The sequence below is a fragment of the Schistocerca nitens genome, chromosome 5 (genome assembly GCF_023898315.1).
Source record: "Schistocerca nitens isolate TAMUIC-IGC-003100 chromosome 5, iqSchNite1.1, whole genome shotgun sequence".
In the NCBI taxonomy this organism is placed as follows: domain Eukaryota; kingdom Metazoa; phylum Arthropoda; class Insecta; order Orthoptera; family Acrididae; genus Schistocerca; species Schistocerca nitens.
Genome location: NC_064618.1, coordinates 490,657,888 through 490,674,335, shown reverse-complemented (window position 1 = coordinate 490,674,335; position 16,448 = coordinate 490,657,888). Strand labels below are relative to the sequence as shown.

The 16,448-nt window shown below is 42.9% G+C and overlaps 1 protein-coding gene across 1 annotated transcript in view; it reads left to right on the top strand.

Annotated features, from left to right (window-relative positions):
* Positions 1 to 16,448, top strand: part of LOC126259176 (peroxidasin) — a 242,549-nt gene that overhangs the window by 145,125 nt on the left and 80,976 nt on the right. The window contains exons 12-13 of the mRNA XM_049955745.1: positions 8,091 to 8,324; positions 14,958 to 15,162. Coding sequence (XP_049811702.1) covers positions 8,091 to 8,324; positions 14,958 to 15,162 — 439 coding nt within the window. The remainder of the gene's footprint in view (positions 1 to 8,090; positions 8,325 to 14,957; positions 15,163 to 16,448) is intronic.

Sequence of the window (16,448 nt, the reverse complement as noted above, 5' to 3'; positions counted from 1 at the left end):
CGGGATGTTAGAGCCTATACAGATACTTGGCGGCAGTCATTCTTTCCACGGACCATTCGCGAGTGGAACAGAGCAGGGGGATCAGTTAATGGTATGGTCACACGTCATTAGGTGGCTTGAGGGATAAGCTGCAGATATAGGTATGACGTGCACAGTTTTACATTTTTCAACATTTGAAGCATTACCAATCTTTGCATTACTTTGAATTCTTATCAATATCTAATTACTATTTGTGTAGCTATACTAAAACAGTACTTCACTATAGGTAACTCCATGATGTGCGAAAAGTCCGACATTGCTATTAATATTGTCAGCAGCATCATAAATATAGAACATTGACATCAAGGATCGCAATACACCTCTCCGATACACACCCGAAATTACTTCTTCGTGCCTTCGTCGATGAGAACGACCTGCGTCTTCCCTGCCGAAAACATTCTCAATCCATATGCCAATTTCGGTGGATACCCCATACGTTTGTACTTTTGATAATAAATGTAGATATGTTATATAGCTAAACGCCTTTCGAAAATCTTGAAATACGAGTGACTTGATCAAAGGCATTCAGGATGGCATGAGAGAAGTATAAATTGGGTTTCACATGATCGATGTTTTTCAAATCCGTGTAGGCAATCTGTTCGAGATCCCTCATTGCGTTAGAGCTCAGAATATGTTCTAAGATTCTGTAACAATGGATTTCAAGGATATGGGATGGTAGTTCTATGGACTATTTCTCTTACCTTTCTTGTAGATGTGGGTGATCCGTGCTTTCTTCCAACGACAGGGCATGGTTTTTCGTTCGAGGAACTTACGGTAGATTATAGTCAAGAGCGGCTAATTTATCTGCAAATTCAGTCCATTATTTAATACGTATTCCGCTGGATTTTGAAGCTATTTTGCAATATCATTGACACTAATATCTATACTACCCATCTTTTCAGTGGCACGAGAACTAAACTGGGGCAATACCCCTGGATTTTGGTTTGTAAACGATACTGAGTTCAGAATTTCTATTTTTGCTTTGCTACCATTAATTTCAGGCCCTGTCTCGTCCATGACTGTCTCGATGCTAACTTTTGGTACCACTAACGCCTTTTACATATCGCCAGAATTTCTCTGGATTTTTGTGACGTTAGTCGTTGAAGGCGTCACGCATTACACAGTAGAGAGCCAGAAGCGTTTCATTCAGCATCGGCGTATTTCTAGCCCCACATTTTGTTTTAATCCTGTTATGCCGTAGCCTCTGTTTCTTTAGCAGTTTTCTTGCTGTGACTGTGTATACGCCAGGATCTAGGAGGGGGCGGGGGCAAACCGGAGTATCTGCCTCAGAAGGTAATTTCAAGGAGCGACAAATTCATGTTCTCGAAGAAAAAAAGCCTTGTTTCACAAAGCGCCTACCATCCAGCGCACGTTGGTACATCGATTATTCATAAGCTCTTGAAACGCATCGCACTTGGTTGTTTGAAACTTTTTGAACATGTTCTAGGCTGATTTCTGAACAAATCGTAAGTTGATTTTTGAATGCGCTCGTACTGTACTGGATGTCTGTGCCAGGGAAATCCCAGTCGTATCTAGAAATAAAAAACTTTCCGCAAACAAAAGGGAACGGGGCTATACGATCTGAGCAGCGTAAACCCGAACGAGTGAATGCCAATCGCTTTTTGTTTATGTGTTTGGTGTACGAAAGATAAACGTTGTTATAATTATTAGCAAAATCTGGAGATCCAAACTAACTGAGTGGAAATAAATGACTAACGGAATAGCAGGCAAGAAAGATTACATATTATCTTCTCGATGTATGCAAGCAAATGAAATTTTGACAGCAAATTTTTGGCAGATTGCTTCACTACTAAGGACCAGTTGTACAGTCCCCGGTAGCAACCGTTTAAGTTCTGTTCTCGGTATAGGGCGGCAAACGCGTTGCACGAACGCGTAATAACGCCTAACCGGAGTATAAACATTGAATAAATAAACCAGTGATTCTCGTGGGTTTAGTAAAGCTAACCGGAGAATAAGTTTTGACAATGGCAGGAATAGTTACAAAATTAGTGATGAAAAGATTGTTTATTACAACGAAGAAGAAGAAGAAACGGGACATCACACAAATTATATGGAAGAAAATGACAATTCCAAATTAATGTAAGAATTTCGTGCTACTACTACTTTTCGATCTCATGCTTGAGAAACTGGAGGGTATGAAAAGAATGTAAAGCTGTTTCCTAGCGTAAACATTTTTACTCGCAGTAGGCCTAATAGTCATTTGATATTGGTACTTTGTGAATTACATTCTGTCGCGTTATTTATATAAATGAACTAGATAAAAATAATCATTTGGGCCAAAAAAGTCTCGATTATTTGACGTGTGTTAAAACTGATGCCATATTAGAAAGGCCTGTTTCGTTTCATCTACCAGACATTGACAAAATAGACGTAATCAAATCGAGAAATGGGGTATTATTCTTATCAGCTCTTTCGCTAATACTAGACATTTCGATTTTTTCGTGTGGCAAAACGTTTGACGAACTATGATGAGGTAATAGATTCTTTCGTAGGGAGGAAAGCACACCATGTACAGCTGTAGCGAGATTAGAAGGGGAAAAATGCTGTGACGTAAGGGCTGAAGAAATGTGTACTGTCTTCTTTCTCCCCTTTCTTTACTGATTTTATGTTCCCTATAATTTTATGTCACGGGAAAGAACGGATTATTAGCTAATAGGCAACAAAGAGTGCAAATTTTCTAATGAATTCTTATTCTTCCGGTCACAAATAATCCCACTCAGTACTAATGATGAGTGTTTTTTTGAAGAGGGGTAGGACGTCAAACCGGCGGACAACAAAGTTAGGAAACTACTGCGATAGCAAAGATAGCTTCACTGAAAACTTAAAAGCAGCCAAAACCTCTCAGACAAACAGAAGCTAAACGATGCCAAAGTTAGCGTAAGGAGGGCTATGCGTGAAGCGTTCAGTGAATTCGAAAGTAAAATTCTATGTACCGACTTGACAGAGAATCCTAGGAAGTTCTGGTCTTACGTTAAATAAGTAAATGGATCGAAACAGCATATCCAGACACTCTTGGATGATAATGGCATTGAAACAGAGGATGACACGCGTAAAGCTGAAATACTAAACACCTTTTTCCAAAGCTGTTTCACAGAGGAAGACCGCACTGCAGTTCCTTCTCTAAATCCTCGCACAAACAATAAAATGGCTGACATCGAAATAAGTGTCCAAGGAATGGAAAAGCAACTGAAATCACTCAACAGAGGAAAGTCCACTGGACCTGACGGGATACCAATTCGATTCTACATAGAATATGCGAAAGAACATGCCCCCCTTCTAACAGCCGTGTACCGCAAGTCTCTAGAGGAAGGGAGCGTTCCAAATGATTGGAAAAGAGCACAGGTAGTTCCAGTTTTCAAGAAGAGTCGACGAGCAGATGCGAAAAACTGTAGGCCTATGTCTCTGACATGGATCTGTTATAGAATTTTAGAACATATTTTCTGCTCGCGTACCATGTCATTTCTGGAAACTCAGAATCTGCTCTGTAGGAATCAACATGGCTTCCGGAAACAGCGATCGTGTGAGACCCAACTTCCTTTGTTTGTCATGAGACCTAGAAAATATTAGATACAGGCTCCCAGGAAGATGCCATTTTCCTTGACTTCCGTAAGGCGGGGTTCGATTCCCGGCGGGGTCAGGGATTTTCTCTGCGTCGTGATGGCTGGGTGTTGTGTGATGTCCTTAGGTTAGTTAGGTTTAAGTAGTTCTAAGTTCTAGGGGACTGCTGACCATAGATGTTAAGTCCCATAGTGCTCAGAGCCATTTGAACCATTTGAACCGTAAGGCGTTCGATACAGTTCCGCACTGTTGCATACGGAATATCAGACCAGTTGTGTGGCTGGATTGAAGAGTTTTTAGCAAACAGAACACAGAATGTTGTTCTCAATGGAGAGACGTCTACAGACGTTAAAGTAACCTCTGGCGTGCAACAGGGGAGTGTTATGGGTCCATTGCTTTTCACTATATATATATATATATACTCCTGGAAATGGAAAAAAGAACACATTGACACCGGTGTGTCAGACCCACCATACTTGCTCCGGACACTGCGAGAGGGCTGTACAAGCAATGATCACACGCACGGCACAGCGGACACACCAGGAACCGCGGTGTTGGCCGTCGAATGGCGCTAGCTGCGCAGCATTTGTGCACCGCCGCCGTCAGTGTCAGCCAGTTTGCCGTGGCATACGGAGCTCCATCGCAGTCTTTAACACTGGTAGCATGCCGCGACAGCGTGGACGTGAACCGTATGTGCAGTTGACGGACTTTGAGCGAAGGCGTATAGTGGGCATGCGGGAGGCCGGGTGGACGTACCGCCGAATTGCTCAACACGTGGGGCGTGAGGTCTCCACAGTACATCGATGTTGTCGCCAGTGGTCGGCGGAAGGTGCACGTGCCCGTCGACCTGGGACCGGACCGCAGCGACGCACGGATGCACGCCAAGATCGTAGGATCCTACGCAGTGCCGTAGGGGACCGCACCGCCACTTCCCAGCAAATTAGGGACACTGTTGCTCCTGGGGTATCGGCGAGGACCATTCGCAAACGTCTCCATGAAGTTGGGCTACGGTCCCGCACACCGTTAGGCCGTCTTCCGCTCACGCCCCAACATCGTGCAGCCCGCCTCCAGTGGTGTCGCGACAGGCGTGAATGGAGGGACGAATGGAGACGTGTCGTCTTCAGCGATGAGAGTCGCTTCTGCCTTGGTGCCAATGATGGTCGTATGCGTGTTTGGCGCCGTGCAGGTGAGCGCCACAATCAGGACTGCATACGACCGAGGCACACAGGGCCAACACCCGGCATCATGGTGTGGGGAGCGATCTCCTACACTGGCCGTACACCTCTGGTGATCGTCGAGGGGACACTGAATAGTGCACGGTACATCCAAACCGTCATCGAACCCATCGTTCTACCATTCCTAGACCGGCAAGGGAACTTACTGTTCCAACAGGACAATGCACGTTCGCATGTATCCCGTGCCACCCAACGTGCTCTAGAAGGTGTAAGTCAACTACCCTGGCCAGCAAGATCTCCGGATCTGTCCCCCATTGAGCATGTTTGGGACTGGATGAAGCGTCGTCTCACGCGGTCTGCACGTCCAGCACGAACGCTGGTCCAACTGAGGCGCCAGGTGGAAATGGCATGGCAAGCCGTTCCACAGGACTACATCCAGCATCTCTACGATCGTCTCCATGGGAGAATAGCAGCCTGCATTGCTGCGAAAGGTGGATGTACACTGTACTAGTGCCGACATTGTGCATGCTCTGTTGCTTGTGTCTATGTGCCTGTGGTTCTGTCAGTGTGATCATGTGATGTATCTGACCCCAGGAATGTGTCAATAAAGTTTCCCCTTCCTGGGACAATGAATTCACGGTGTTCTTATTTCAATTTCCAGGAGTGTATATAAATGACCTAGCAGATAGTGTCGGAAGTTCCATGCGGATTTTCGCGGATGATGGTGTAGTATACAGAGAAGTTGCAGCAATAGAAAATTGCAGCGAAATGCAGAAAGATCTGCAGCGGATAGGCAATTGGTGCAGGGAATGGCAACTGACGCTTAACATAGACAAATGTAATCAATTGTGAATACGTAGAGAGAAGTATCCTTTATTGTATGATTATATGATAGAGGATCAAACACTGGTAGCAGTTACCTGTAAAATATCTGGGAGTATGCGTACGGAACGATTTGAGGTGGAATGATCAAATAAAATTAATTGTCGGTAAGGCGGGTGCCAGGTTGAGATTCATTGGGAGAGTCCTTAGAAAATGTAGTCCGTCAACAAAGTAGGTGGCTTACAGAGCACTCGCTCGACCTATACTTGAGTATTGCTCATCAGTGTGGGATTCGTACCAGGTCGGGTTGACAAAGGAGATAGAGAAGATCAAGAGAAGAATAGCGCATTTCGTCACAGGGTTATTTGGTAAGCGTGATAGCGTTACGGAGATGTTAAGCAAATTCAAGTGGCAGACTCTGCAAGAGAGGTGGTCTGCATCGCGGTGTAGTTTGCTGTCCAGGTTTCGAGAGGGTGCGTTTCTGGAAGCGGTATCGAATATATTGCTTCTCCCTACTTATACCTCCCGAGGAGATCACGAGGGTAAAATTAGAGAGATTCGAGCGCACACGGAGGCTTTCCGGCAGTCGTTCATCCCGCGAACCATAGTCGACTGGAACAGGAAAGTGAGGAAATGACAGTGGCACGTAAGTTGCCCTCCGCCACACACCGTTGGGTGGCTTGCAGAGAATAAATTTAGATGTAGATGTAGACTAGGAACAGCAGAGGCACGGCAGGACATCTTAGTGTCCACTGTCCTGAATGTAGGTTTGATGGCTTCCATTACAAAATAGACACTTTTGAATTCTACAGAGCTAAATACAGTGACATGCAATAGAAGAATCTTGTGTGAAGAGGGGTGCCACTGCACTCTGGCACTCTTACGGTCAAATACATGTCTCACATTTCCTCGATCATATGTTTTATATATATTATCTTAGAAGCTAGATTAAGGAAAGGCAAACCTACGTTTCTAGCATTTGTAGACTTAGAGAAAGCTTTTGACAATGTTGACTGGAATACTCTCTTTCAAATTCTGAAGGTGGCAGGGGTAAAATACAAGAAGCGAAAGGCTATTTACAATTTGTATAGAAAAAAAAATGGCAGTTATAGGAGTTGAGGGGCATGAAAGGGAAGCAGTGGTTGGGAAGGGAGTGAGACAGGGTTGTAGCCTCTCCCCGAAGTTATTCAGTCTGTATATTGAGCAAGCAGTGAAGGAAACAAAAGAAAAATTCGGAGTAGGTATTAAAATCCATGGAGAAGAAATAAAACTTTGAGGTTCGCCGATGACATTGTAATTCTATCACAGACAGCAAAGGACTTGGAAGAGCGGTTGAACGGAATGGATAGTGTCTTGAAAGGAGGATATAAGATGAACATCCACAAAGCAAAACGAGGATAATGGAATGTAGTCGAATTAAGTTGGGTGATGCTGAGGGTATTAGATTAGGAAATGAGACACTTAAAGTAGTAAAGGAGTTTTGCTATTTGGGGAGCAAAATAACTGATGATGGTCGAAGTAGAGAGGATATAAAATGTAGACTGGCAATGGCAAGGATAGCGTCTCTGAAGAAGAGAAATTTGTTAACATCGAGTATAGATTTAAGTGTCAGGAAGTCGTTTCTGAAAGTATTTATATGGAGTGTAGCCATGTGTGGAAGTGAAACATGAACGATAAATAGTTTAGACAAGAAGAGAATAGAAGCTTTCGAAATGAGGTGCTACAGAAGAATGCTGAATATTAGATGGGTAGATCACATAACTAATGAGGAGGTACTGAATAGGATTGGGGAGAAGATAAGTTTGTGGCACAACTTGACTAGAAGAAGGGATCGGTTGGTGGGACATGTTCTGAGGCATCAAGGGATCACCAATTTGGTACTGGAGGGTAGCGTGGAGGGTAAAAATCGTAGAGGGAGACCAAGAGATGAATACACCAAGCAGATTCAGAAGGATGTAGGTTGCAGTAGGTACTGGGAGATGAAGAGGCTTGCACAGGATAGAGTAGCATGGAGAGCTGCATCAACCCAGTCTCAGAACTGAAGACCACAACAACAACAACAACAATATATTTTTTACACATCAAATTCTTTTTTTCACTTTTATTTTTCATTTTTTTAAATTTTTGACGTTCTATCTCAAACGCTCGACGAGGATAGGGGGGCGCTAGTATCAAGTTTTGGAATCGGAAACGTTGTAGATCCGGGGCTGACTGTATGCCATGGAGGATCCTATCAAATGCGTGGTCAATTATCTTCTAAACGTGAGCGACAGGTTTTCTGCGAGCTCGTCTCCAGAGCTAAATTTTTCAATGTGGAAGGATGGTATAAGCATGTAAACGAATATAAATGAAGAGAGACATTGTAACTCAGACACACACATACATTTACGCCAAGTTAGTTCCTGTCGTAGCCAACCGGTTGCAGATGTTGACTGGGACACAACTAGCGTGGCCGTGACCCTGTGGCTGTTGCAGATTTCTCGTACAAGGAGCTGCTGTCCCCCGGGCAGCTGGAACTGATCGCCAACCTGTCTGGCTGCATGGCGCACCGGCCCGTCGTCAACTGCTCGGACATGTGCTTCCACAGCAAGTACCGCTCCATAGACGGCACGTGCAACAACCTGGAGCACCCCATGTGGGGGGCCTCCCTCACAGCCTTCCGTCGCCTGCAGCACCCCATCTACGAGAACGGCTTCAGTACTCCTGTCGGTGAGTAGACCCTACTCTTCAAACCAGTGGTTCTCAACATAGGGTGCACGCCCCCGCTGCAGAAACATGCGGTGAGAGAGGTCGAAAATTTTATATTCTTTTTACAGTTATCGACTCCATTTCTTGTAGAGTTGGCAGCATCAGCTTTCTTTCACACGTCACGAAGTTATTTCTGACTCTACATTTCCCAGACCACGTTGTGCATTCTTTAACTCATCATTAGTCCTGTTGTGCTCTAAAGACGTAAATAGTATTTTTATTGATTTTGTATGTTGAGTGAAAATGTCTGCTAAAAAAAGATTGTATAATGCAGAATATATTGAGCATGGACTCACGTCTATTAAAAAAGACCGTGTCCAACTGACACTGTTTGATGTGTAACATAACGTCTTCAGTAGCGACCTATTGCTGCCTTTGTATCTGGAACATCATTTAACAACAACTCACCCAGCGTTGAAAAATAAACTAAAAGAGTTTTTGTTGGAAATATACTTTAAATCGCATAAAACTGGTCTTTTATGGTATCTTTCTGATGCAAAATATGAAAGTCATTGAAGCTTCATACGAAATTTTGCGTCTTTCAATTGGTGAGACGTTAGTCAAATCAATCGACGATATATCTCTTTCAGACAACAGTGTACGTCGTAGGATCGAAGAAATGGTCATGAATGTCAAAGAACAGCTAGTGGAAAGACTGAAAAGTCTGCAGTTTTTGCCTTGCAGTGTGACGAATCTCCTGATGTAGCTCAACAATGACACTTTATACTGATTAAATTCAAACATTCGCTGATTTATTGATGTTCAGAATTTTTCTTGTGATTTTCATTACATAAAAAATTTTTTAATGTGAAAAGTGTTTTTCAAGTTGAAACAATATCATTAGGTATTTAAGTAAGACTTAAAGACGTTTCTATTTCGTTCACCAAATGCTTTGAAACCCTACTGGGGGCACCAAGTATGAAAGGCCGCGAACCACTGCTTTAAATAGCTGCCCTAAGAGCCTAATACGTGTAAGCACGAGGACCATTCCAAAAGTAAAGAACATCTTGATCTGACGATCCGCATGTTTCTCCCCAAACCTTCCAACGCGTCATAGACCTTGTCAGACGTCGGCTCCGGTATGATGATAACAGCGAGCAGGATCGGCTGTTCACTGTTTCTTTGTGCGATTACAAAACTGTTCACGAAATTAACGAATCCACTAAGTGTGAGGTTCTTAGTGCAACGCGAATGCAAAAACGCTCGCTCTTAGAGCCAGATAATGGATGTTTACGTAAATATGGTAATTGGAGCTTCAGCTCGAAAATGCTGCATCGTGTTTAACACAGGACGAACGAATATTTTTGACGAATAACGCTCAGACTAACCGCCAGGTGTATCTGGAGAAATCATATCAAGGATTCCAGAAAACACTCAACAAACTGTTAGTGATGATTTGGGCTTCAGAGGAGTGTGTACCAGGGGGTTTCCTCGACTTTTGGCAGATGAAAACAAAAAACAAGAAATGAGAGTTGCACTGACTTTTCTTACACGGTACTACAACAATGGCGATGAGTTTTTTGATCATATTGTCACTGGTGACAAGACCTGGGGTTCACATGAAAGTCCAGAAACCATGCGCCAGTGAATGGGACGGCATCAGTCACGGCTTCAACAAAAAAATTAATCAAAAAATTAAAAAAAAGTAAGAAAACCACACCAAAAATTTCTGAGTACCAAAAAGGTGTGTTTCGAGATCAAAAGTTCTTCCTCCTCATCGACGTTATGCCTAGGGGAGACATCATAAATGCAGCGATTCTTCACAATACCCCTCGACTGGTTCTGCTGCGTTGACGAAAAATTTGCTACGGTAGTTTAAATGGGAAGTTTGAACATTCACCTTATAACGTGGAATTTTCCCTAAATGATTACCGTCTCTTTCTCAAACTGAAAGATTTTTTTGGGAAATAAACAGTGTAGAAACGACAAAGAATTGAAAGAGAGAACGTTAGTGAATCGTATAGCAATTTGGCGGTAACGAGTACGAAAGCGTGTGGTTCGCAACGATAAATACCTAAATTTGAAGGCGACTACTTATAAATGTAGCTAAGATATTAAATTATATTTTCTTTCGTCATTTCAAATAAAAATATTTGCAGAAACAAATTTTCTTTACTTTTATAGTGACCCTCGTGTTGCAACGCGGCTCGTCATATCAATATGTGTTGTCCAACTACGCTTAGAGTCCGTGCGCTTTTGGGGGTTGACCTAGGAAAGCATTAAACCACAAAGTCGGAAATCAGCCTTTGGCGCATACTAATGATCCATATTGTTGACAAGGTACAGCGAGTAAGTTCGCTTGGTGGAATTATAGTTCCTACAGCTCTGGAATCAGCGGCAGATATGAACACTTTGGGAAGGAGACGGTAGTAAGACAAGATAATATGCTGGTCAGCAGTAACGTTAATAATTGTTATCAAGCTCAAGAGAATCTGTTCATTGTCACTGTCGACGGGATTTAGTTATTGCATTACTTAGGTGGAGTATCAAATAAATGATCCCTTTCAAACCCAGTTGTTTGACTATATAGGTAAGAGTATCATAAAAAATGATCGCTTTCAAAGCAGAATGAAAATATATTTTACTGTCATGAAGTGTAACAATCTCTTTGTGAATATTCTCCTCAACAAAGTTTCATTTTTTTGTCATATTATCTTAGGTCGCTTGCAAGAACTGTTGCAAAATCGAGATATAGAAGTACTTGACGAACGTGTATTGTTATCATGAGTTTTGGAACAAATGTCAAAATATTCAACACAGTCTGGTCTTCGAATAATAGCCATGTGCCAATAAAAAGGAGACGTCCACATGGCGAAGATTCCGAATCTAAATACTCTACTATACTTAACAAAAGTCTCTCGATCACCTTCAAGTATGCGGACATCCGATTAAAAATGTCAGATCCCTCCAGCAATAGTATAAACCGCCTGATAAATACAGGGTGACGATTACTGCATTATATGAAAAAAATGTAAATTAAACTACTGCGTGCACACACTTTATTTAACATGTAAACGTCACTACAGATATACGGATTTACGTTATGACATGTCGATATGCCTGCCATCATTGGCAAAGACGTGGCCCAGACGAATAGACGAATTTAGCATGAGCCACTGAAGTGTCAGAACATCAGTGCTGCCGATTAGATCCTGAGTGGCTGTTTTCAGGTCAACAATGGTTTTGTGGTTATTGCTGTACACCTTGTCTTTAACATAGCCCCACAAAATGGAGTCGCATGTGTTCAGATCCTGAGAATAAGGCGGCCAATGGAGGCCCATGCCAGTGGTTTCTGGGTACCCCAGAGGCAGAACACGGTCCCCAAAGCACTCCTGCAGGACATCACTCTCCTGCTTCCATGGCGTCGAGCACCGTCTTGCATAAACCACATCTTGTCGAAATCAGGGTCACTTTTGATAATGGAGATGAAATCATCTTCCAAAACCTTTACGTAATGTTCGGTAGTCACAGTGCCATCAAGAAATATTGCACCGAGTATTTAGTGTCTGGACAGTGCACGTCGCACAGTCACCTCTGAAGTGTGAAGAGACGTCTCCATCGCGAAATGTGGATTCTCAGTCCCCCAAATAAGCGAATTTTGCTTATTGACGAACCCATCTAAATAAAAGTGGACTTTGTTACAAAACTAAATCGTGCATGCGAATACTAATTCTCATCATGCCTCGTGGACAACCGTGCAGTTTCACCGTCCTCACGCAAACCGTTCAAAAGTTATGACGATTTTATCTCACATAGTTCAATAATTGCCACCCTGTAATTATCACCATAGCTGTTGTGCGTTGGTTTTTTTGTAATGTAAAGCTGGTACTGTTGAAGTTAATTGTATCTGCAGGAGGAGTGTTGTTCTTCAGCGTCATTGGCATGATTAAATGGCAATTAGAAAATCATTAACGATGAGGGGCAGTGAAATCGAAACGAAAGAGATGGAAAAAAGTTAGTAAACCTGTTTACGATTTTAACAGTAATCGTCACAACTGTTAATATATTTATCCCTCTGTGAGACAAGATGGCCAGCGCCTTCACGGAAAAATGTTCGAGGTTTCCAGAATGAGATTTTCACTCTGCAGCGGAGTGTGCGCTGATATGAAACTTCCTGGCAGATTAAAACTGTGTGCCCGACCGAGACTTGAACTCGGGAAAGGCAAAGGCCCCGAGTTCGAGTCTCGATCGGGTACACAGTTTTAATCTGCCAGGAAGATGGTTCAAATGGCTCTGAGCACTATGGGACTCAACTGCTGGGGTCATAAGTCCCCTAGAACTTAGAACTACTTAAACCTAACTAACCTAAGGACAGCACACAACACCCAGCCACCACGAGGCAGAGAAAATCCCTGACCCCGCCGGTAATCGAACCCGGGCGTGGGAAACGAGAACGCTACCGCACGACCACGAGATGCGGGCAATCTGCCAGGAAGTTTCATGTTTGAGGTTGTTTGAGGAACCATGATTGCACAGGCGTGCACATCTTCTTTCGAATCAAATTGATGATCATGAATTTCTTTCTTTTTGTTTTTCCGAGTACGTCGGAGAAGTTTCGAAGAGGTGCCCTTACACTTACTCCAATAGGTGCCGATATCTCGACATGCAATTGCCACACTTCTTTAGCCCTAGAAAAAGACATTCGTGGCAGTCAAATTGCTTCGCACGAAAAGATGAATATCTGGGTCGCATGCAACCGTAAACATGTTCCCATGAAGCTGTTGCCCACTTTCTCTTACAGTGGGGTAAGTATATTAACAGTTGTGGCCATACTTTTGAAATAAACAGTGTACTTATTTTTCTCCATCTGTCTCGTTTTCATTTCGTACCTCATATATTTTATAATAATTCTTCAGTTTCTTAGATTCATCTTTTTGTTTTTGCGGATTACATATACCTGCAGAATATTAACACGAGAATACTGTTAAAAAGTATTGAATGTAAATGTACATAAGATTGACATAACATCTACTCAAATTACATACTATGCTTCGTGTAGGATAACATGTGTTCTCGAACAAGACTTCAAAACATGTTGGACGAATCCGTCCTCATCCGTCGCTTTCAAACATCCCACGAATAGAAGGGCTTCGGTTGTTTCTCTTTTCCACGGTATTTTGCGTTCAGGAATTAGGCGACTGCATTGGAGTGGACCAGTGCGCGCACCAAAGTTTAAAAGCTTTACTTTCAGCTCGTGACTCCGCAGCCTACTGTTAGAATTTTAGCCCAAATTTTCGCGCGGTATATATTGCTCGGGCTGCAATCTTGTAAGTGTGCGTTTCCCTTCATAAAATATGAGGTGAAGCTGCTGATATTTCTATTTCAGACGGGGCTAAAGCCTAGAGAATTCGGTTGTCTCTCCAGCACTTAATGCGGTATCAGGTGTAATGTGTTCAGTCCCTACTTCGTAGCATCACAGGTGGCGGAACGTCACATCAGAGACGAAGAAAGAACCAATAGCATGCTGACACCTTTCTTCTCCCTTGTTTTATAAGTCCAAAACTTCGGTTTTCACGGAGAATATTATCACCACCGTCGTTTGGGACACGCTGTGTGTGCAGCTGACTGATTTCGTCAGTGAAAGAGAGACCGTGAATGTCGCCTGCTGTTTGTAGCTTACTGAAACAGTTGCACAAGGCAGTTTGGTGGAAACGACCGGGATTGCTTCTGAAATTAAGACCGTGTAAGACCGTTTGATTTGGTTCTGCGTTTCCGGTGTTCTGTGCTGGAACAATAGAGTTACAGTCCTCCGTGTTGAGCTAACGGGTAGAGGAGTGGACTCGATTCTTTCATATCCCGGGTTCAGTTCCGAATAGGGGTGTGGATGTTTGTTCTTTCCAGTCCCTCCTGGACTCATCGTGTTATCAAATGAGCACTGGTAACCATTGTCGGGGGTAAAAGACGACAGGGGAGATGTGCTTCACACCCTCCCTCTCCTGATACCACGCAAAGGTAGGCTGTAGCTGCAACGAGGCCAATAGCCCTGTGATGGGCTCTCCTTGCATCACAGATTTTTTTCACCGTACGGCCAGGATGTCGCACCAAGTGATTTTCATCTCTTCCGTTAAAGATGCACATGGTCGGTGGCCACTCAGAACTTAGGCTGACGTTCAGGAGGCTGTTGTTAAGCGTCTCGTTGACTTGGGGAACTAACTCCTTATATGCTGCTTTCGATTCGTTGGTTTACGGACTGAATAGATGGTTAAACAACAGTGGTGACTGTTAGGAAAGTAATACACAGCAGATCCTGAAGATATTCTTGTGACTGATTTCCTGAATAAATCTTTTCTGTCACATGACTTATTACACTAATTTTGGAAAAACCTCGTATCATTTTTGTGGTGCCATGGGCACAGCTTAAACCTCGTGTGTAGACAGTGCGTTCTTGGGAAAGATCTTGGTTAATAGAATCGTGTGATAGAGGAAAATGTTCAGGGACATATTTCTTCACTTATTCGTCGTTTATATCTGGTCGGGTATTACCTGCTTTACCTGCGTTATCCGTGAAACGAGTGCCAGGCTGGAGGCAGCTCGTTACGATGCTTTTACCGCTGAGGCCAGCGGGGTGTTAATGGCGGTACCTGTTGCACGCAGGCTGGAAGAAAACGACGCTGTACAACGGCTTCCCGAAGCCCAGCGCGCGCCTCGTCTCCACGAAGCTGATCAGCACGGACACGATCACTCCAGACGAGCGCCTCACCCACATGCTGATGCAGTGGGGGCAGTTCCTCGACCACGACCTCGACCACGCAATTCCAGCGGTGAGCAGCGAGAGCTGGGACGGCATCGACTGTAAGAGGTAAGATCGCACTCAATCATACTGCTGATTTCTCGCCCCATAGGGTATTAAAGTAAATTAATAGACATTGCATAGTATCTGTTACAGTTACATCATCTATTACAGACTATATCAGAGAAACTTTATTCACAGAACCTCTTGCGAATAATTTTTATTACTTTCTTTTAATTTTTATTGTTTTCACCAGATAAATGAAAGAAAGAGAACTTTTTTCTGACTTAATTATAAAATATAAAACATAAACTACAAAACATTACAGTAATACATAACGAAATTACATAAAGATAAACGTAGAATTGTGCGATGCAGTCTACAATGTACAGTAGTCTGACTACACGGCTACAGTAAAACCCACTCATTTTTAGCAACAAAACACTGGGCACTCAGATGCATGCAAAAATGCCGCGTCGTGCATGAAGTGTTCTAATACATTTATTTTTTAATACTAACAAACTCCTGCAGTCGAGTCAGCATAAGGAAACCCCTGACCCCTGGGCAGCACTTTGAACTGTGAAGCGCATACGGCTGTAGGCAAAAGCTACAGCCATCTACAGAATTCTGAAGAGACGTTCCAGACAGACGTATACAAAATCGCGTTGTAGACACACGAAATAGCTGTACATACACATTTGTACATTATGCGTATTTCTCTTTCGTAATTTGAAAGCTGTTTTCACGAATACATGGAAATGAAATTTTTCCGACATTACAAACCCAATTCATTTTTCGTTTCCATTTCTAATACACAATTGGCAAAATGAATACCCAGACAATGTCGGGTTTGTCAGCTTGTTCAGAATAAATCTTCTTGTTCTTCTTCATGTCCCAGGCATGGTATGTTATTTCTTGATGTGAGAGTGTTAGTGATGCCCTTCTTGTCACCACCCAGTGCTTTAGGCTGGGGTAGTATAGATTAATTCGTGGAAAAATATACCATGTAACATGTATCTTTTTATTCGTTAGGAAGATACATCTGTTGCAACGTAACCCAAACAAATGCTCACAGAAGGTGTTAAGTAATAAATGGTTAAGTTAAAAATTCATATCCATTTATTCCACGTCCTAATTCAATTTACTAAGGAATTTTATTGACAACACCACGTGTAGCTCTTTCTAGGAGCATACATAATGTATGGCAATACTCTTGCATGTGAAACACCGATACATGTAGAAATTCTGCGAGTGATTGTTGAACGTCTACGTTCTGCTATCTCAATTATCTATTCTACTTTGTACACAAAATGCATTTGTCCGTTCAATTAAAATAAGACCCATGAGCACTGCAC